Genomic DNA, 21,397 nt, shown 5'->3' with positions numbered 1-21,397 from the left:
GTGAGGTCCCATGCTCAAGCATGGAACAGTACAAGTGAAAAGATGTGAAGAAAAAGCACAGGCTCGAGCCGCCCTCCGAGGCGTCCCTTTTCTAGCCCTCCTCTTACTTGCCAGAGTTCTATGCCTGAGAATGCTCAGCCTTACAGTGAAAACTTAAAAAACAGCATCCTGAAAATACTGCAAATATTTGATTACACAAGTAATCCGTAGACCTATAGTGACAAAAACTTTCCAGGAGCTGTCTTAAACGCTTGAAAAGCTTTCAAGTTTTCTTCTAGTTAAACCTGTTTCTATTGATGTGGAGTAGAACACACAAGCTTTCCCAACTGCCTTTCTTTCGAGCCTTCTCAACAGAGAAGTCTAAATAGTCTAAATTGGGGCCAGTGGAACAGACCAGTAGGTAGAGATGCCTGCTACCAAACTTGAGGACCTAAGTTCGATCCCAAGGACCCATCTGGTGGGAGGAGAGAGCCAACCCCAAGTTGTCCTCTGGTCTCCATACATCTGAAGACATACACAGTTTAAATTGCAATAGTTCCCTTTCTGCACACTAATGCAAAGAGTGGGCATGTACCAATGCATAGACTTTGGTACATGCGCAGTCTACTGTGTGCTCTTGTTCTGTTACCATGAATGGTTACAGTGTTTCTAAATGTGTAGAGAATCTTACTCACATGGTCATTTTAGCTTTATAGACAGCTAAGTCTTAGCAGTAACGGTCTTAAGGAGAAAAGATTAAAGTTATTTCCTTGCCATTCAACTGTTTGAGTTTAGCTTTAATAAATGAGCATTTTCTTATTAGATGATGTATCACCACAAGAGGGCAGATTACTTCACATAGACTAAGCGAGCATGGACATAGCTAAAGTTAGTCTAGGGACCATAAGTGCAGTAAAACAAGCTATTCCTTGAGTGCGGTAAGTCATGAATACGTTGCAGTTATGTTCTTCTGCATACTCATTCTTAGATTAACTGATGCATAGATTTTTATATACACATAATGACTATTACCAAGAACAGACAGAACAATTAAGCCACCATGTTGCCAAACGGCATGCCAAATATGACTGATAGACCCTATAGGCAGGTTTGCCAGCACACTGGAACCTCGAATACTCTAATGTAGACTCCTGTGTTCAAATGGGTAAAAACGTAATTTCTTCAAGGAACTCAAAGTACATTCAATGAAAATAAATGAAAAGACTGTGTATAAGTCTAAGGAACTTATTTTTCATGCAATAACTATTGAGATTTGAAATCCTAAAACCAACTCAAATATTTCACTGGATGAAAAATTCCAACCGAATAATTTTTTTTTTTTTTTTCGAGACAAGGTTTCTTCCCTGTGTAGCTTTGGTGCCTGTCCTGGATCTCGCTCTGTAGCCCAGGCTGGCCTCAAACTCACAGAGATCTGCCTGGCTCTCTACTTCCCAGAGTGCTGAGATTAAAGGTGTGCGCCACCACCACCCGGCCCAACTGAATAATTTTAAAGAGGAACTTTAATGTAAATCAGGTATATACTCAAAGCACCTAGTCAGCCAATTCCTTGCTGAGCTACAAGTTTCTCACTTAGTAAGCCCATTAGGATAGCTCTGGGAAACAGAAAAGCTGTCATGGACGATGACTCCGAGCAGGCTAAGCTTGAATGTCTCAAAGTGCTTTAGCACAGTACCACTCCCTCACAGCAGCCCATGGGCTGAGAGGGAATGGCAGCAAGGCTCGAAAGAAAGGCAGTTGGGAAAGCATGCCCAAGCCAGTGTGTTAATAGGAAGAACCTCCCAACTCATCTCCGGCCCTTGGAAGCGCTATGACTTGGGGAAAGTTATATGCCTGTAAGAACGTCCAACCTTTTGACATTATACAGGGTTGTCATAAAATTATGTAATTTTATTGGTTTTTTTGTTTTTGTTTTTGTTTTGGTTGGAACATTTGCATTGCAATCTTCTGGAAGTTGCGGCATGTTGGGAACACTCTGGGGAGGCGGGAATTGTTTAAGACTAATGTCCCATGTCACAGTCATGGCTTTCTAACTTATCCCAGGAGACAAAGCATTTCAGCTTACTGGTGTAAACAGAGACTGAGGACAGCTAAGTCATTTGTCGCTTCTCCAAAAGACACTAGCATTCATTACCTGATTACATATACAATTTTGCTGGCAACACACTAAAATCTACTGGAAATTAATGAGTGTATAGTAACAGCTGGGTTGAGATGGAAAACCAGAGGAGGACAGATGGTCCAACTAAATATTTTAGGGGAGAAAAATAGCTATAAACTTTTGAGTAAACCCTGGAATAAAACAGAGATGGGTGGTGAAGTTAGAGATATTTAAAGGAAAATATTCATGTAATAGGTAGAGAATAACTTATGGGACTAAGAACCTAAGAACAGTGGCTGAAAGTCAAGTAAATGTTTAAGCTTAGATAATTTCAGCAGTGTAGATGAAATTCAGATAGAAAGCATTTTCAGAGGTCAATTTTCCTTTTGTAAAGACTGACATTAATACCTGGGAGCTATTAACATAAACATCCCATAAAACATCCCTTATGCTAGGCGGTGGTGGCGCACGCCTTTAATCCCAGCACTGGGGAGGCAGAGCCAGTCAGATCTCTGTGAGTTTGAGGCCAGCCTGGTCTACCAAGTGAGTTCCAGGAAAAGGCGCAAAGCTACACAGAGAAACCCTGTCTTGAAAAACATACATACATACATACATACATACATACATACATACATACATACATACATAAATATCCCTCACAATGTTACCATGGGGTCCTGCACTGGAGAAAACACAGTCTTCAGCTAGGATTGACATCTTATCACTGTTCCTACAAAAGCAGAGTTCATTCTGAACTACAGTTCTTTAGGAAATATTAGCATTAAAAAATACCCTCTCTGCTCACACTTACCTTCCCGTCTGTTTAAAAAATTGTTCTTCAAATTCTCTCAGGGCTTTCCGGAGCCTCTTCTTGTCAGCCCTCGTTTCTCGGAGATGGTCAAGAAGGACTGGCCTGCATCAGTGAAATACATTTGCCATTAGTGAGCACTGGCCTCAGTGAATGATCACGACTGAACTATATCCGGTCAGCAAAATGAGCACATTAGGCCAAAGGTGGTTATGGAAGGATGTCCCAAGTAAGTGTGGCCCACACTGTAAACATGGCCTGTGTAGGAGCAGTGTTCCCTACATGAACAGTGTCATGGACACAGAGAAAGGGCAGTGTACCCCACCTGCCGTAAAACACGGTGACAGTTACGGTGGTAGAACAAGATGACAGGGCAGAGCAGACATCTAAGGAGCACACACCAGTGTCTGTCGACAAAGTAAAGAGAAGAGATGCACGAGGGAAGAGATTCTGTCCTGAGAGTGTGGGGAGAAGGACAAACCCCTCGGTAATGCACCTGAACCAGGGGAGGGCTGACATCCCACTGCAGGCTACTTCGTGGTAGAATTTGTCTGTGCTTTCAGAGGACTGAACACTGAAGTTATAAAGAGGCATTTTCTGTAAGTCAGGTCTGTCAATTTCAAAATGCCCCCACCTGCCTAAACTGAGGAATGACTTCCTTCCAACTACCACTCAAAGGCTGGAGAGACGAGAGAAGGAAGCAGGCTAAAGCTGCTTACTGTCCTCAGGTTTACCACACCTCCATTTGGGACACACACCATATAAGGCATGGTAAAGAAGCCCTCAGAGTGCGGGGTGTTCCATACAAACCAAAAAGGCCAAATGAGCCAAAGACATGCCAACTACTAAATAATGGTAACAGTAATGAAAGTCCAGACAGCTCTTAATGGAAGAGTCCTTAGGAGACAAAAGGCCACCACCGACTGGTGGCCAAGGTTATTCCCCATCTGGAACACCATGTCATCTGAATGTAATAAAGACAAGAAAAGAAAGGCTCTGGCCACTGTTGACCCACTAAGGATCTTCCTCCTTTGGGTCCAGTAGTCAAAGACTCCCTCTCCTTTGACATTGCTAAGGGTTACAAGGGTCACTAGTGCCAGGATACACCTGCAAAGTAGGACCAAAGTAATTGCACATCAATACTTATGGCATGTGTGGGGCTTTACTGTGGCTCTCCATGGCTTTTTCTTTTATATTTTCCAGGTAAGCCATTTTCAGGTCTATTCTCTGCTGGAGAGCACATTTTAGGCTCTGAACAGATGCTGAGTTTTTCATGTGCTGGTAAGGGACCCAAGCCAGGAGTTTTGAGAGCCCACATTCAGGCTGCTCACTCACATAGTGGCCTCGTGTAAGTTGGACATGGAGAGAGCTGGTTGTTTCCCTTCTTTCTTTTCATCTGGTAGCAGGGTCCTCATAGGCTCTGTCTCAGAGTAGGTGAGGTGATCACCAACAGGAAGACGGGACACTGGATCTGGTAAAGAAGGTTGCTGGCTTCTCTGTGGACCATCTTCATCAGAGTCCTCTTCCTCCTGCTTGTCACAAGCAGAGTCAAATAGTCACCGAGGGCTACATGTGTCTAGAGCATTTGAGAGGACTGCCAGAACATACAAACCAGTAGACCTGGCCCATATGGCTTCTGGAGTGAAAACTACCAAGAGCCCTTGCTCAGTTTCATTAAAAATCTGTGGAGCAAAGAGGTATCCATACTGAGCTACAGTGCTTCCCAAGTTTATCTCTAGTCACTGGGTCAAGGAAGACCGACAGGCATTCGGGATATGGCCCAGGTTACACTGTATGGCCAAGTGGGTCCTCTCTTCCCCCAACCTTCTGCACTACAGCTTCCCAGCAGTAATACAGGTTGGGACAAGATGCACTAAAGACACCTTATTCAGAAATTGTCCCACTCAGACCTAGAGCAGGCCACAGTCAATACAGAGGATGTTAAGGATGTTCAAGTTCATAGGGGCCCTTAGAAGGCCAAAGAAGTCGTACTTACGCCTTAAGCTTTTTGGTAATTCTAACAGCCAAAAGGTTTTCTTGAACTTGAAAGTCATATTCCCCTTTAAAACTAGTCTTCCTCCTCCAAGGGAACATTTTAGAATTTATCATTCTCCTAACATGCTTTAAAATACATATGAATATACTCAAGTAGATTTAAATTCAAATTTGTTAACATTTGCTGCTTTTCACCCTGATATCTTGAGTAGCTGTTTTGAAATTGATGGAGTAGGATGTGTGGTGCTTCTGTCTGCCTATAAGTTTATTTTGAAAAACAGCCTCACCTCGGCTTCGGTACTTCTTTTTATTGAGATAAATTTGCTTATATCTAGTAATAGTATGATCGGATGGAACCAAAACAAGGTTTCAATAGTTCAAAGAATTCACTACCAGTTTTATTAACCACCACACAGAGAACAGAGAGGTTCTGTCTTGTCCTGCTGTGTTAAAAAACTAAACAGTGCCTCACTGAAACCCATTGTGGTTTTCTCCTCACCCAAAAGGAGGGCAAATAAATGAAATTAAGAGTGGGATGTTCTATTTCACAGTGATTCCTGTTAGGTCACTGTTAAGCACAGTACTAAGCTAGGGAAGACCTCAGCAGCTGGTGGGATCATAGTACACACAGCTAGGAAGGCCATTTGGTAACATCCATGGTGCTGACGATGACACAGTACCAAACAGCATAGATGCAAGGTGCCAATCAAGGCTTCCGGTTAGTGCAGCTATCTTTACTTACAATTGTTGGGATCAGGGACGGTGTGGACAAGATCTGCTTGATAATTCTGCATCGGTCATACAGAGGCTTTATGAGGTTCTTGTCTTGCTTAGTTACCTGAAAAGCATGAAATTAAATCCGTATTCTTTTCTCAGACAATATTCTCCCTGCACCTTCTATGTGCTGGAGGTCTGTCCCAGAACCTGCACTAGTTATACAAGCACTCTACCACCGAGCTCTGGTCCGTTCCCTCCAGCAATATTCCAGCACACACACACACACACACACACACACACACACACACACACACACACACACACACACACACACACACACACGATGGTATCTGTTGCAGGTCCCTTTTACTAGGCAACTATTCCCGTAAGGGATAGAGGTGAGTATAGAAAATTGGGCCATAAGGCTTCTGTGGACAAGTCTGCAAAACACAGTAGTGTTAAAGTGACTAATCAAGACCTATCACTTCTTCTTCTGAACATCTAGGCTATTTGGACTTTCATGATTACACTCACAAATACCAACTATGTCCAAGCCTCCATTATTACACACAGAAAATGTATGCTGCCTTGCTAGTTAGTTCTCCTATCAACTTTAGTTGACTGAGATAAAACATTTGACTTTTGAGTCCTCAATTTCCTACCCACACAACAAAGGGGTTAGAGTTTTATTAGGGTTCCTTCCAGGCTGTCCAAAGCTGTTTTAGTTGGCTCGTCCAAGTTCCAACTAAAACGATGCCCAACCTCTTCATGTGCCCACCTGCTGCAGGACTCACCCTTACACACCACTGTAGCAGGTCACAGTTCACATAAAAATTCCGTGTCTCTCTTGTCTGCTTGCCCACAGATCTACCCAGAGTTCCCAAGCCTGTCTTCTTCCAGTCCCCTATGCATGCACGCACTGTCCCATCCATCAGTTTGCTGCATGCCCATTACAAACAGCTTCCCCTCCATTCTTAGCCAATGGTTTAGACTCATCAGGGCAGGGTGTGGGAGGGAAAAATTCGCCACAGTCACCCATGTGTCTTTTATGGAAGTGCACACCACAAGATGAATAGCTCTGCCTTCCAAATCTTCCAGAGACTCAAGACAAAAGAAAATAGCTCCCCAGTGACACTGATGATGTCATACCCATCACAGCTACAAGCCACACTGGTCCATGCTGATCTTCCTTTTCTATGTACCTTCCTATTTCACTACCTTGAACTTAACCTTTTCTATTTCAGTCTTACCTGCCCAAATAAGCTTTCTGAGGCCTGAGATACCACTACGTATTTCTTTCATATCTACCCCATCCCTATCCTGATTGTTAAGTTCATAAGTAAAAAGAATTCTAATTTTTAGTAATATCTCTTCCTCCACTCTCTGTGTATCTTTTTTGGGGGTGGGGTGTTCAAGACAGGGTTTCTCTGTATAACCATCTTGGCTGTCCTGGACTCACTCTGTAGACCAGACTGGCCTTGACATCACAGAGCTCCACATGTCTCTGCCTCCTGAGTCCTGGGATTAAAGGCATGCGCCACCACTGCCTGGCTGTATTATCTTGTTATGTGAATGTATACACATACCCCAGGCTGTAACCTAAGACTCATTTGTATTTTCAGGAGAAAGATAATTTGCTGTAGGAGCCTTTTAGTTTTGGTTCATAACTTTAAGGGCCTTTAATTTTCTGGGCCAAATTCACTCTTTAAACATTTTTTTTTAACATTTTTACACACACACACACACACACACATACACACACACACACACACACACACACACACCATCAATATGTAGTCCATGGGATTTTACTACACTGTAAGACGGAAAACATAAATGTAAGTTTAGGAAACATTAAAATAGTATTTCCCTTCAGTACCTCACTGGAACCTATACCCTATAGAAAGCACTTACAGAACAACATACTTAAGCATTCGTCTCTTTTGAAACTTGATTGTGGTTTTTCTACCTAATATATTTCCCCCATATTCTAGGAGAATCCTAAAAAGGGGGAAAAGATCAGGACCTCTGCTGCGATATTATGTCTTCTAGATATAGCATGGACGCCACACCAGGGAACTATCAACAATATGGCTGCCTAAACAAGACCTGAATGATGATGGCACTAGTTGACATGCCAGCATGCATGGGGAAACCTCGCATGGCTGCACCCCAAGATTGAGCTACAGGCAATGAACACAGATTGAGAAAGGGAGAGTTAGTTTTCTCCAGGGATGAGTCCCCGAATTGGCCCAGTGGTCAGCCCTAAAAACATGTATATAAGCACCACGAAATGGACTTGGCATTGTGTGTGTGTGTGTGTGTGTGTGTGTGTGTGTGTGTGTGTGTGTGTGTGTTAAAGAAAAAGAGGGAGTTTCAGAGGGAGCAGGAGAGAGAGATCATGAGAATGGGAGGAGATGGGGATGGGGGAGATGATGTGACCATTTTAATTAAAAGTAAAATATTTTTAATACACAAATGCAAACAAACTTTTAAAAACCATCAAGAAGGAGAATGCTGCTTTAGAAAATTATTTTCCCCAGACACTAGATGAACACCGAAGTGCACATACATTCAACTCAATTCCTCTTAATGCTAATAATTTTACTCCTAGGATCAAGACTGATTAATCCCCAAAGAGAAATGAGCATGTGATGCCCACCCATATGTGAACCTCAGAAAGAGAGAAATATTGACAGGCCTTGAATCCTAAAACTAAAAAATAGTAGTTTCCCATTCCTTCCTATCCAGAGAGGAAAATGTCAGTTTTACTTGTCTCCTGGAGAGAAAGCTCGGTTATGGAGATGAACTGAGGGAATGATTATATTTAAGAGTTCCTGTGCTCTTCTGAGAAAGAGGCCATGACAACCGTTCCAGGTGGAAAAGAAAATAAACACATGGATAAATCTGATGGAGTTATGGCAGCTTTTTCCTAAATAACCTTCTGACCAAGGCCAGAAAGATGACATGTGGGCTGGCCACTTTGTGGCAGTTTGGAAAGCCAGATGCTCCTCAGGATGCAAGGCCACACCTAAGAATGTGAGCCACACAGTAAGGAAAGGATTTTTAGTATGGCGGAGAGAGCAAGCTGCCAACATCCTACCAAATTATATTTTGTTAGAGTTCTCTCTTCCTTAACCTCCTCTTCCATTTGCTCCTGATACTACAACAGAAGAGTGAGGTAGGATAATCACCTTTGGGGTGTACTGACCTGGAAGCTCTGGCTATTTTATGTGGACAATGGTAGCTATTAGTAAGCCATATATTACTCAAAGTGGGGTTCCCTTCACACATAACAAAAGTCAAAACGTGATTTTTTTTTTGTAGTGCAGGTAGCCAGCAACATGCAGAAGTAGAAACAAAATGGTTTTGTTTCCAGTGATTACCTCTTTTAAAATCCTAAATAAAGGAGGAAGATGGCTGAGTCACAATATCAGAACTAGCTAGGTCATGCTGTTTCCCAGCTTCAAGAAGTATGCACTCGGACTAAACACCAATGCAAGAAATTCCCTAAAAGTCTGGGGGAATCATTGCCATGGAAATTTTAACAGTTAATGTGGTTTAGGGGTATGGCAAGAAGGCCAGATGGAAGTCATCTATCCACTCAAGATTTAAGAAGCCGCACTTGACAAGATGAACTGACATGCCAAGGGTTGTTGAGGAGGCAGGGAATGGGCTAGATGCTATGACTATGTGTCCTTTAGTTCTGCCGTGACCTCTAAACTCATTGGTGGTACCCACCCTGTGACTCCCTATGGTTACACTTCTCTGGAGCAGTACTGGAATGTGGTATCAAAACCTACACAATCCACTACAGATGGCCCCCTGTCTAAAATTGCCTGGCTCTACTGTAAAGCTCCCAGGTCTGTTTGAAGTGCCCCTGCATATGTTACCTCTTAACATTTTCATCTCAACTCCAAAATCTGCCTCCTCCCATAGACTGCTTTGTCAGTAAGCTGACCAATCTCCAGGGATTCTTCCCTCTAAGACAGTGGTTCTCAACCTGTGGGTCCTGACCCACTGGGCAAACCTCCCTCTCCAAAACTATTTACATCATGATTCCTAACAATAGCAAAATTACAGTTATGAAGTAGCAACTAAAATAATTCTATGGCCGGGGGTCACCACAATGTAAGGACCTATATTAAAGGGTTGAAGCATTAGGAAGGTTGAGAACCACTGTCCTAAGGCTTCAACATATTCTCCTGTTCCAACTAAAATATGCTTTGAGGGTGTTGTCTTGCTACTAATGTCACTATATTGATCCAGACGCCCATTCCACCTTCTCATTTGCCCTGTGCCCCACCACCCAGCCGGGCTCTTTTAAATGTTTATTGTCTCCTGCTGATTTTCTGTTATCACTTGGCCACCCCTTATTCCATTTCATGGCCAACAAGGTCCAGTGTCATTCCACTGGACACAGCTTTTCTGATTATTTCTCATGCCTCCTCATGTCTCAGCCCTCAGCCCTGAGATTCTTGTGTATACAAAAACAACAAACCGCTTCCTTCTTTCACAGCCTTGGTACTTGGGAGTTCTGTCTAGAATGTTCTTTGCTGCTGTCTTTGGACTGTTCACGTTCTTAATTAAATGGCAACTGTCTTTGTCCTTCTAATAACCCTGTTCAAGAAACAAACTATTCCTATTGCTTTCTGTCATTCATTTATTCATTCTTCTTCATTCCTTGTACAGTACTTACCAAAATCCAAAATGTCTATTTAAATTGCTTTTTATATCCCAACTCTCAGTAGAAAGGCAGTCCAGGACAGCAGTCCTGACATAACTTCTCTGTCTTAAGTTACCTGAACTCATAGAACAAGCATTTGAATCTTTTTGGAAATGTGTAACTGTCCATCAATCATCTACTGTCATGAATTGGATAGAAAGTGTCCCTCCAAAATGCTCATGTGTTGTGTCTTGTTCCCAGCTGGTGACTCTGAGGGGTGAGTGGATCATGAGGTTGTTGACCTCATCAATGGATTAATCCACTGACTGATTAATAGCTAGTCAGAGGATGTTAGTCAATCAATCATTGGGATGGTGATACTGACCAAGATATTTATATAGCTATGGACAAGATAACTATAAAAAACAACAAAGTCTCTTGGAAATACTAATGAATAAGGAACCCCAGATGTGCCTACATGTGCACATGTACACAGAAGTTATCTACTGGCTATCATCAAAGTCTAGAATTGGGGGTCTGGGGTGGGGGGGGCGGTGTTGGATAGGCTAGCCATATGTAAAAAACAACATACCAGCCTGTGACCCAGCCATTACTGACTAACCTCCCTTCATGACTCAGAACACACTGGTTCTTTTTCAAATGTAAAGGTAAAAGGATGATGGAGGAGACTCTGGTCCCATGTGTACTTGCAGAACACAAGTCCCAGAGTAAAACACTAAGATGGGACATATAGGCCTTCTGAGATCTGGTATATGGTCCTACCTTATTAAGACCAAGTCATATATGACTGAATAGATAAAGTGACCATACTTCTCAAGAAGACTTCACTTCAGATTCAAATGTCATCCATGTGTTCATTTGGACACTCAGCAAATGGACACTCAGTACCTATTATGTATAGATGCTATGGTGCTATGCACAATAGTCTTTCTGTGCAGGAAATGTGATGGGCTGAGGCAGAAAATGACATAAGGTACTTAGAGAGGTGACAAGGTGACTACTGCTCTTACACAGAAGTAAAGTTCAACCACGTGAGCCTCAGCTTTGATATGGAAGGGACTCAAGAAAGCTCCCTGGGTCTAAGTGAAATGGAAACACAGATAAGCAACGTGAGGGTGGGATTACCGAGGTAAGAGCTGCTTTTCTTTATAAAATGCAATAAATCTCTTTGGCTAAGCCCCAGACTTATGTATCCTAATACCCAGCTGACAACTCTATCCAGCTGTCTCCGACTTCAAAACTAAGATGTCTAAAGCTGAAATCTTTAGTCTCGACCTATCACTCCCTAGAAATCACAGCTCTGTTCTTAGGACATGAAACCCTTACTTTATGCCTCTCCCTTCTTATCACATCTCAACATATGAGGAAGGACCTATACTGGAGCTTTTCTGGAACACAATTATACCCTAGACTTCTGGGTTTTTTTGTACTCATCTGGTGGAGCACAGACTGCATCCTCCCATCGTTGGCACCTCCCACCAGCACACACCTCCTCCAGAAGAGGCACATCCTAGACTCACACAGTGACAATCCTAAGTCACAGCCATGAACCCCCAACCCCCACCCCCAGGAACTCAACAGGTTCAAGTCTGGAGGCAGTCTCCTAAAGATGGAACAGTGGTGGTGAAGTGCTCTGACAGTTGGTCAAAAGCATGCCCTTGCCACCCCATGCTGATGCGGTGAGGTACCTTCACATCGTCCTGGGGAGGAACCTGCTCTCTCCTCTCCATCATCACAGCGTCTAAAGTCTCCTCTCCAGAGGAGCTTGGCTCGGGCCCCACAGCTTCCAACTTGCCGTTTTCTCTGGGCCCTGGAGGCTGTTCACAGGACGGGTTTCTCCCAGAGCCTTTGGGAGTACTCCCTTGCTCTTCCGACAGCTTCAGCTTTAGTTCTAAGAGAAAGGCCTTGAGTTACCACAAGCAGGAGGGACTCAAACAGAGCTTCTCAGGAATCCCCTTCCCCAGGAAGGCGCAATGCTAGAGATGGCTTCCAGCTGGCAACAATCAGTCTTAACCACGGCCAGTATCATAAGCACTCAACCAGCCATGCAAACAGAACCCCAGAGGCTGGGCTCTCCTGGGGAAGGACGACATGAGATAAGAACTCAGCTTTGGACTACAGCAGACTTCTGGAGGAAGACCTAGCCCCCCAACCTCCACCCCGGGTTTCCACCAGTGCCCACAGTAGCACTTGAAATTCTATGTGCAGCAGTTTGTTGGCATGCATGGTAAAAGCTGTGTATGTAGTAAGTGTGTAGAAGTATAGGTGATTATATTATGCATTATATGTGCATATGTATACATTATGATATATATACATGGAAACAGGGGAGATGAGAAGGGCATTGGGAATTCCAGCCCCAACTTGACACATTCCACATTCTTGTCTAATGCTTTTTACCCAAAGATTGATTGATTGATTGATTGATTGATTGATTTAGTGTGTGTGTGTGTGTGTGTGTGTGTGTGTGTGTGTGTGTGTGTTCTGTGAGTGCCCACCCCATGGAGGCCAGAAGAAGATGATGATGATGTCTGTGTGTGTGTTCTGCAAGTGCCCACAGAGGCCAGAAGATGACTTCAGAACTCCCAGGAGTAGAGTTGGGTGGTACCACGCAGCAGTGTGGATACTGAGAACTAAACGTGGGTCCTCTGGAGGAGAAGTAAGCACTCTTACCCCTGGGACATCTTTCTAGGCCTTAATGTTAACTTTCACAATCCAGAGCCCACCATTTTAACAATGTGGCTTTATGCAATCCTAGACAATTAAAAAAACAAAACAACAAGTCCAACCTGGGACCTACCATGGAATTGCATTTCAGATCATGCCATGGGAAGGGGGGTTGGATTCAAGTAAGGTCATTTATACTGGTTTTTCAATTATATACTATGGTTGATTTTCTTCATTTAGTTTTGTGCTCTGGCTTTGTGTTTTGGTTGTGTTGTTTGACTCAGTGTCTAACTGTAGCCCACACTTGCCTGTAACTTACTATGGAGCCCAGTCTAACAATTCCCCTGCCTCCACTTTCCAAATACTAAAATTGCAGGCAGGAGCCACCATGCCAAGCTCTGGCTTGAAGTTTAAACACTGTGTGTTTTTATAAATATGCTACATCATTACAGTTTAATAGTTACTATTACTTTCCAGTTCTTCATTGGGAAACTTCCAGAAGTTTGGATCAATTCCCCTATATCCAAGTACTGACTTACAGAACAAAAGGAGAAAGAAAAGAACTTTGTGAGTGTACAGTGACTGTCCTTAGTGTTAATAATACCTCCATCCCAGAACAGGACAAAGGAAAAAGAGGGGTGGACTCAGAGCCAGGGAGGCAAGTCATCTCCCTGGCTCAGTCCCTCCAAGCCACATAACCATCCCTCTGGGCTTAGCATGCTCACCTATGCAGTGGGTCTGTGGACTGGCTGACTCCTTAGGCTACTTTGGTTCCCCACAATCTAGTAACCAGGGAGGTTAGAACCCCACAGGTTGGCTGGAGATCCTGGGTCTCTTCTGCAGGAGGTTTATTAAGAGGGCCTGAATGATGTGGGGAGCCAAAGGCTGTCTGTCATCTCACATGGAGTGTCAGTCAAAGCAGGAAACCCAAGCTCAAGAAGGCTCGGGCGGAAGTGGCCTGCAATTGCTCTGGCCATTATGCTGTCCTGACTGGTGGCTCTCTGAGAGAAGAGGCACTCACCTTTGAGCTGTTTGCGTCCTTTAGCCAAATCATTCATCCATTTCAGAACCTCGGGGTTCGAAGTCTTGTCCCCGTGTGAAGGCTACAGGAGCGGAAAGTGGAAGTGCATGGGAGTGACAAAGGGGGGGAGGGAGGGAGAAGGGGGAGGGGGGAAAGGATGGGGGGGAGGAAGGGAAAGAGGAGGAGAGAGAGAAGAAAAGAAAGACAACCGAAACTGTTAAGCAGCTGAGTCATACAGATAATCCGAGACACCCTGAGGTAGGAGAGGCATCGGGGCAGGGTTCCAGTGACTGACACTGTTCTCTCCTTCTACTCCTTCATGGGCTTTATTCTGAAGCATGCCAAGACACCTCACACATTTTCACACATCCTAACCATGCCAGGACATCCCACTGTCCATCACCTCGCAGGCCACCCCCAGCCCATCACTCATTCCCAGGCCATACTCCCTAGCGATGGATATGAGCACAGTGATCGTACAAAAATGAATGCTTCCTGCTTTTCATGTGGCTCAGGACTGGGCCCTGATGGGGGAACACTAGCCAACCATTGAGAACCCACCAGGCATGTCCTCAAAGCTCACGAAAGCAGACCCCCATGGTCTCTGAAACTTGATAATGGTCCTGAAAGCCACTTTCTTGGGGGACAGCCCTACTTCTAAGCCCTATTAGAATTCAAGATCCCACTGGGCTAGCATTAAAGTGAAACTTACCATGCATGTCACCTTGGGCGGATTATTCACATCCTCCGTGCTCTATTTTCTCACATATTAAATACGTGAGGATTACAGTGTCTCCCCCACAGAGTTCCATATTAATGGATTAATATCTATAAAGCACTGTAAACAGGTCCAGGAGCACACCGAGCAATACAGAAGTGCTAGCTCACACCACAAAAGTGACTGGTACTAGCTTCGTCTCACCAGCAATTGAGGGTGGTGGCAGTGACATTTCTACCAGGCCTGCTGAATGTGTCTTCACAGAAAAACACACATGGAGGGAGACGTGTGACTCTGCCAGTCAGATCACTCACTTCTGAATTCCTTCTCAGAGCACAAAAGTGACCCCCCCCAAATGAGAAATCAGTAGATAAAGGCGGCCAGACACCCTTACCCTCTATACCACAGATCACAACGAGCGTCCTTCAGCCAAAGCTACCACGCTAACTGAAAAGCAGACTAAAGATGGTTCCCCCAAACCGAGAGGCTCAGGGTGCCTCCCGCACAGGGGTGACAGGCTAACGTGCCAGCCCTGTCAGCAGCCAGTGTTTGAAGAACCACTTCACCCATGAGAGATGAGCAAGTCTTCAGTGACAGGCACGGGATGATGGAAAGCACATTGGATGTCAAAGGAGACAAGGACGTTTGAGTGACATCATTAGATATGCATGAATGCTGGGTTCACTGAGAGGACACAGAATGATTCAGTCGGTTATGGGGTGACACGGAAACCCATATCTAAAAGTCAAGGTGGAAAGGAAGACTGCAGGAAAAATCACACAGATTTTTTTTTTCCCCTCATAAGAGGACAGATGGGGAACTAGACCTTCCATGATGGAGCCCTGGACTGTCAGTACCATGGACAGTGACATGGGTTCCTGAAGAGCCTTCCCTTTGGAAATAAATAATAATGATAAGGCTTAGTGTTGTCCCAACTAGAGTCTCCAGAAGAAAGCCCTGTGCTAGAACCCTGTTATGTAGCCTGGTATCTGTCTAGACACACACACACACACACACACACACACACACACACACACACACACGAATGACAGTTTTACATTTGGTCTCTTGGAACTCAGCGAATTCTCTATTCTGAGAACATATCTATGCAGGTAAGCAATGCTTCGCTGAATCTACCCCATCCACAGCCAAAGGAATATACAAACTACACAAAACACACCAGGATCTTAAGGCAGTGACCAACAGAGTAGTAAGATTTTCACCACCCTTTGGACAAAGGGAGAAGTGGAAACTGAATTTCATGACGAAGGACTCGAAAGCCTGAAATCAGTGGCAGAAATGAATTTTCTTTTTCTTGTTCTGCCCTTGATGGAGCCTTGAGTTTAACTTCAGCTTGTGTGGAAGATGGCTCCGAAATCACAGAAGTTTCCACATACTCTCAGTAGTTTTTCAAGCCTCTTTGCGTCTGATTGGAAATGTCTAGTGGAGCAGTCAGACACCCAAACTCACTACTGTAGGCTTTGTTAGGGATGAGTAAAAGGAAGTAGCCATGTATATTATTACAGATACTATTGCAGTGGATTTGTTCGAAGTCAAAAGCGGTTCATGAGACACTTTAGAAGGACTGCTGATTGGCAATTCAAAGACCTCGGTTATCCTAACTCAATTCTTTGCTGTGTGACTCTTAGAATTTATTTCACCTCTCTGGGCCTGGTTCCTCAATCACTGCATAAGACAGACAGTCCGGTTCGCTTTGTCCAGCTTTAACATATTCTATTGAAAGCGAACATTTGGATGATCTATCCCTTCCTATTTAGGGCTTCATCTGTCAGACATGAAAAGACTTATGTATCTGTGGGCATTACAAAAACAAAGAAGCCCCACAGGAGCTGAGACCCAGAAATCACCAGGAGAAGCTGTTAATATCACAATCTGGCTGATGGGAAGGGAAGCAGGCCTTCCATATGACAATTGGCTTGCCAGGCCTCTAACCACACCCTGGACCCTAACAAATGAGGAACGAGAAGATACCCTGGTTCCTAGGATGCATAAGATGCTGAGTATATATTAAAAAAAAAAAAAGGTACACACTGATACAGTAATGAAGTAATGAGCTACCTCCACCTACTGCTCTAGCATCTAAACAAGTGGTTCTCAATCTTCCTGACGCTGCAACCCTTTAATACAGTTCCTCATGTTGTGGTGACCCACAACCATAAAATTATTTTGTTGCTACTTCATAATCGTAATTTTGCTACTGTTATGAATCATAATGTAAATATCTCTATTTTCTGGTGGTCTTAGGTGACCCCTGTGAAAGGGTCATTTAACAACCTGCCTGAGGGTTTGCTACCCACAGGTTGAGAACCACTGATCTATACCCCTGCCTGCTGCATAAACGTGTTTGTGTGTGCATGTACATATGAACATGCATGTGCCAGGGTGTGTGTGTGCTAGTGCCTGTGTGTGTGTGTGTTGTGTAGGTATATGGTATGTGTGAGTGTGTGTGTAGTATGTGAGTATGCCAGGGTATGTGTGTGGTGTGTGAGTGTGAGTTGGGGAGTTGTGAGTGTGAGTGTGTCTGTGGTATGTGTGAGTGTTTGTGGTGTGTGAGTGTATGTGTGTGGTGTGTATGTGGTGTGTCAGTATGAGTATATGTGTGGGTGAGACTGTCTCCTCTCTTGGCTATAAAGTTCTCAAGAGAGAGTGAAATGCGTCAGGAGAAATTCTAACCAAATAGAATTGTTGATGGCTGTAATAGTTGAGAAAAATAACCCCAGCACAGATGGGGACCCAGTGCCGACTGAATGTGCACAAGTCCTTCCACTTTCTTCCAAGACAGAGCCTGTCATGGAGCCTGCCTGGTGTTGGTCAAACACACTAGAAGGTTCGTAATACCGGTGGCCTTCTGCTCTCTTCCTGGCAAACGGTGCAGTGGGTGTCACACAGGTCCCCCCAACAGTGTCTGCAAACCTCAGATACTGCTGCACGACTCAGAAGGACAAGTAGCATGTCCTCCCAAGGCTGCTGAGGGCTTGTGTTGGGTTGAACCCCACAACACTATGACTCAGGAACTGCTAGCTCACAAGTGTGAACAATAGAACCCCCACTTATCACTCTGCAGTGTCTACAGCAAAGGTGTGACAGGTCTGGGAAACTCCAGCAGATGAAAGGTGAAACTAGCTCCTCCCAGAAAACTGGGGCTATCAAAGGTGGGCACTAAGAATCCTATGACACCGCCACCCAAGCCTGCTCTTTGCTAATTAACTGTTCCAAGCCCCAAGGGATAGCTCACAGCTAGTTAGAAGTCTTCAGTGGGCCCAGACTTTTTATTTATCCATAGGATACAGTCTGAGACAATAGAGACACCCTTCTGCATGGACAGAGTAGCCATGACTGCCCAATGAAGAGAAGAATCTGTACCATCCTTACTTAGACACTCTTGAAAGTCAATCTGATTTCACACTTTCCATAAAACTAAACACCACTCCTTAAAAACCTCAGTGAAGCCAAGGCCATGCAGGACAGGAAGGGAGAGGGGGAACATCACCCACTCACCAATCCTCCCCCCACCCCCGGCCAAAAAAACTTATCACACACTTACTGGAACCTTACGATTGCCTCTGTACTGACAGCCTATTGGGTCTTTAAATATTTCAAGATGTCCGGGAGATTTTTCCCTGCTCTATTTTATTCTAATAACAAGCTGCTCTGGGCTATCCGTGAGAGACCCACTATCTTCATGCAATTCTCTGTGAATTTGAATTGTCTCTACTCCATGGTCACCAAGAGAGAAAATAAACAAAAGCAGCGTTGGTCAAGCTGACCCTAATCTGAGGCTCTGGGGTTTCCTGTGTGAGAAAAGACAAAGCTACACTGGCCACTCTGCCGACCCAGCAGAAGGACCGGTGTCTGCTGGGAAAAGTGGGTGCCATTTGTTCTCAAGTGGCCTGAGCAGGGGCCACCTGAGAAGTCATCACTCATCCACCAGGACATTTCTTTCATGGCAAAAAAGAACACCAAAAACCAGCAAAACAAACAAACGCACAAAAACAACTGTGCCTCCCATCACTATGTTCTACAGTCAGAATTTCTTCATGTTGGGTCCTTATTTCCTTATCAACACATGGGTCAAGAAAGTCCAACATTCAGAAGGTTTCCAAATTTTTGATCTAGAAAATCCTAGTGTCAATAAGGATGCTCAGAAAGACTGGGGAAATGGATAACCAATTCGTTTAGAAATAAGAGTTGTAGTGAGTAGGATGTAACCAGCAGAGATCAGCTGCCTATAAGTAAAACAAGACAGACTCACCATTAAACTTAGTTCATGATGGGAGAGCGGGGGGTAGGGGGTGGGTGACCAGTGGGTACAGAGCTGCCCTCCAGCAAAGAGGGGAAGCCAAAACCAAGGAACAGAGTCCCAAGAAAACTCACACTTGTCTGACACAATCTGCGATTTCGTTAACGCTGAGGTACTTACCCGATATTTCTTTTCTTGTTCAAATTTTTCTTCAAACTTCCGAATCTTCCTCTTGAGGCTCTGGATGTGCTTAGTGAGCTGTGTGATGGTCTGGGGCTCCTTACCATCCCCACCACTGCATCGAGAAGAGCTTCTTGGCCTGCCACGGTTAGAGATGGACAAAGAACATTTCAGCAAGGGGCTTCCGAGAACACTGCTGCCTAACCTTTGAACCTGGGAGACAAGAGAAGTCCAGAGGGCAGCTCCTTATGTGACTAGTCAACCAGGAGCCCTCATGATTGCTTGTGACCTCTGACCACAGCATTGCATTGTGGGCCAATGTCCTTGGGGACTTTTCATATACAAATGTCAAAGTATCAGCTCAAGAAATACATTTCTCAAAGCATGGTAAGCTCAACTTGGGAGTCAGACAGCCCTGCTGAGGTGCCCCCTTTAACAGGCTGCACAAGTCACAGTCACTGGCGCTTTCAAGCGAGATTTAAATGTGTGGTTAACTATCTTGAGTAAAAGAACCTTTTCAAATATGTCATAAGGAACAGCCCTCTCTCCAGAAAATATCTCCAGGGTCTCACATGACACACAATTTCCATGCACTTATAATGACTCATTAATTTTTGGTTGTGAGCCAGTGGGACCCAGACCTGTCCTCAGTGCATGAGCTGGCTGTTTGGAACCTTGGGCTTATGCAGGGACACTTTGCTCAGCCTGGGAGAAGGGGACTGGACCTGCCTGGACTGAATCTACCATGTTGAGCTGAATCCCCAGGGGAGTCTTTGCCCTGGAGGAGATGGGAATGGGGGGGGCTAGGGGGAAGGTGGGAGGGGGGGCGGGAGAAGACAGGGGAACCCATGGCTGATATGTAAAATTAAAATAAAAAATTTAGAAAAAAAAAATGACTCATTAATTCCCTTGGATTCATCATACATGATCCATCCAATAGGAACCCAGTCTGGGATAAACTCAAGAAAGTGTATGTTTTGAAGAAAAACACTAGGGATGTCCAGACAGTGTATACTTTTGCCAAGGGAGTCTCCCTTTTAATTACACATTAAAATTATTTGTGCAAGCTAAAAATGAATACCACATAGTTCCTAGAACTTACTCCAGTCTCAAATGCAAAGAACAAATGCAGAGTATGTGTGGACCCCACTTCAGGCACATAGGGCGATGCTGCTAAAATGACCAATGTGGGGGTCACATCTGACACACAGGAAGAAATGAATAAATGACCAATGGGAGTCGGTTACAGGTACCACATCTTACAATAACTGCTAACTGACCAATGTTGGGGGGGGGCGCATATAGATACTGCTATACGCTCATTTGATTCGGAGAGGACAATGGTGATTTTCAGATACTACGTTTCTAGAACCCAACAGAGGGCTGAAGGGGGCCTTTCTAATTTACATCCCATCCACTGTTGGACATGGGAAGCATGTTGAGCTAGTTAAGAATGGCACTCTAGATGTTTGCACAGACACACACTTCTCATTCTACCCAAAACATCCAAACATATTTTGACTCTCATGGCCATTTCTTCCTCAGACCTCAGGTCAATATAGGAGTGGTATTCCCAACTAGAGAGGGAGAACCTTGCTTTATCGCACAGTCTCATGGCTGTATTCCATGGGCAAACTGCTCTATTTCAGAGCTGAATTTCACTGTGTGTTATGGATGTCTTTGGGAAACTCCATGAAATGAAGATGGTCATCAAAGTGGGCTTTCTTACATCATAAACTGCTGGCTGCTGGGTGGAGATGGGGCTGACTCAGGGTCCAAGTTGAACCTCTGACTTTGGCTAAAGATGGAGCATCGTGGTGACAGCAATGGATTATCACCATCAGTGATGTGATAGAGCAGCCTGCTGGTGCCTGCAGACTGGAGGTCTTCTGGTGTTCCATCGGTGTCACTCTGCGCATCTTTATGAGTTGGCACAGGGTCTGGGAAAACAAGATGAGAGATCCAGACTTAGAAGTGACAGAGAGCCTTAGGCTGTCATGTTCCTAAATAAAGATCATAACATCAATGATAACGACATGTTTCTGTCATGTCTCCCTTCTGGAGCTATGAAAAGCTTTCAAAACACTGTCATGTTGTTCTCACAAAAGCTAGACAGAAAATATTACAAAGCCACCAACAAAGGTGTTGGACGACAATTTCAGAATGGGTTATTCAAGTCAGCACAGCACAAAGATCACATTTCATATAATTTGCACGGTCAGAGGGCACACTGGAAGGAGATGAG

General features: G+C 44.3%; 1 protein-coding gene across 5 annotated transcripts in view; it reads right to left on the bottom strand.

Annotated features, from left to right (window-relative positions):
- The window catches only part of Fam13c (family with sequence similarity 13 member C), a 114,814-nt gene that overhangs the window by 1,706 nt on the left and 91,711 nt on the right, over positions 1-21,397 (bottom strand). For 3 of the 5 annotated variants that reach the window (XM_036167254.1, XM_036167251.1, XM_036167253.1), the window contains 7 exons: positions 20,882-21,092; positions 19,153-19,291; positions 13,994-14,075; positions 11,994-12,196; positions 5,644-5,739; positions 4,242-4,438; positions 2,910-3,011 (listed from right to left, as the gene is read on the bottom strand). In XM_036167254.1, the coding sequence (XP_036023147.1) occupies positions 2,910-3,011; positions 4,242-4,438; positions 5,644-5,739; positions 11,994-12,196; positions 13,994-14,075; positions 19,153-19,291; positions 20,882-21,092 (1,030 nt within the window). The remainder of the gene's footprint in view (positions 1-2,909; positions 3,012-4,241; positions 4,439-5,643; positions 5,740-11,993; positions 12,197-13,993; positions 14,076-19,152; positions 19,292-20,881; positions 21,093-21,397) is intronic. The other 2 variants (XM_036167255.1, XM_036167252.1) reach the window with 1 other exon arrangement.

Source organism: Onychomys torridus, chromosome 18 (genome assembly GCF_903995425.1).
Source record: "Onychomys torridus chromosome 18, mOncTor1.1, whole genome shotgun sequence".
In the NCBI taxonomy this organism is placed as follows: Eukaryota; Metazoa; Chordata; class Mammalia; order Rodentia; family Cricetidae; genus Onychomys; species Onychomys torridus.
This window is presented reverse-complemented; position numbering and strand designations above follow the sequence as displayed.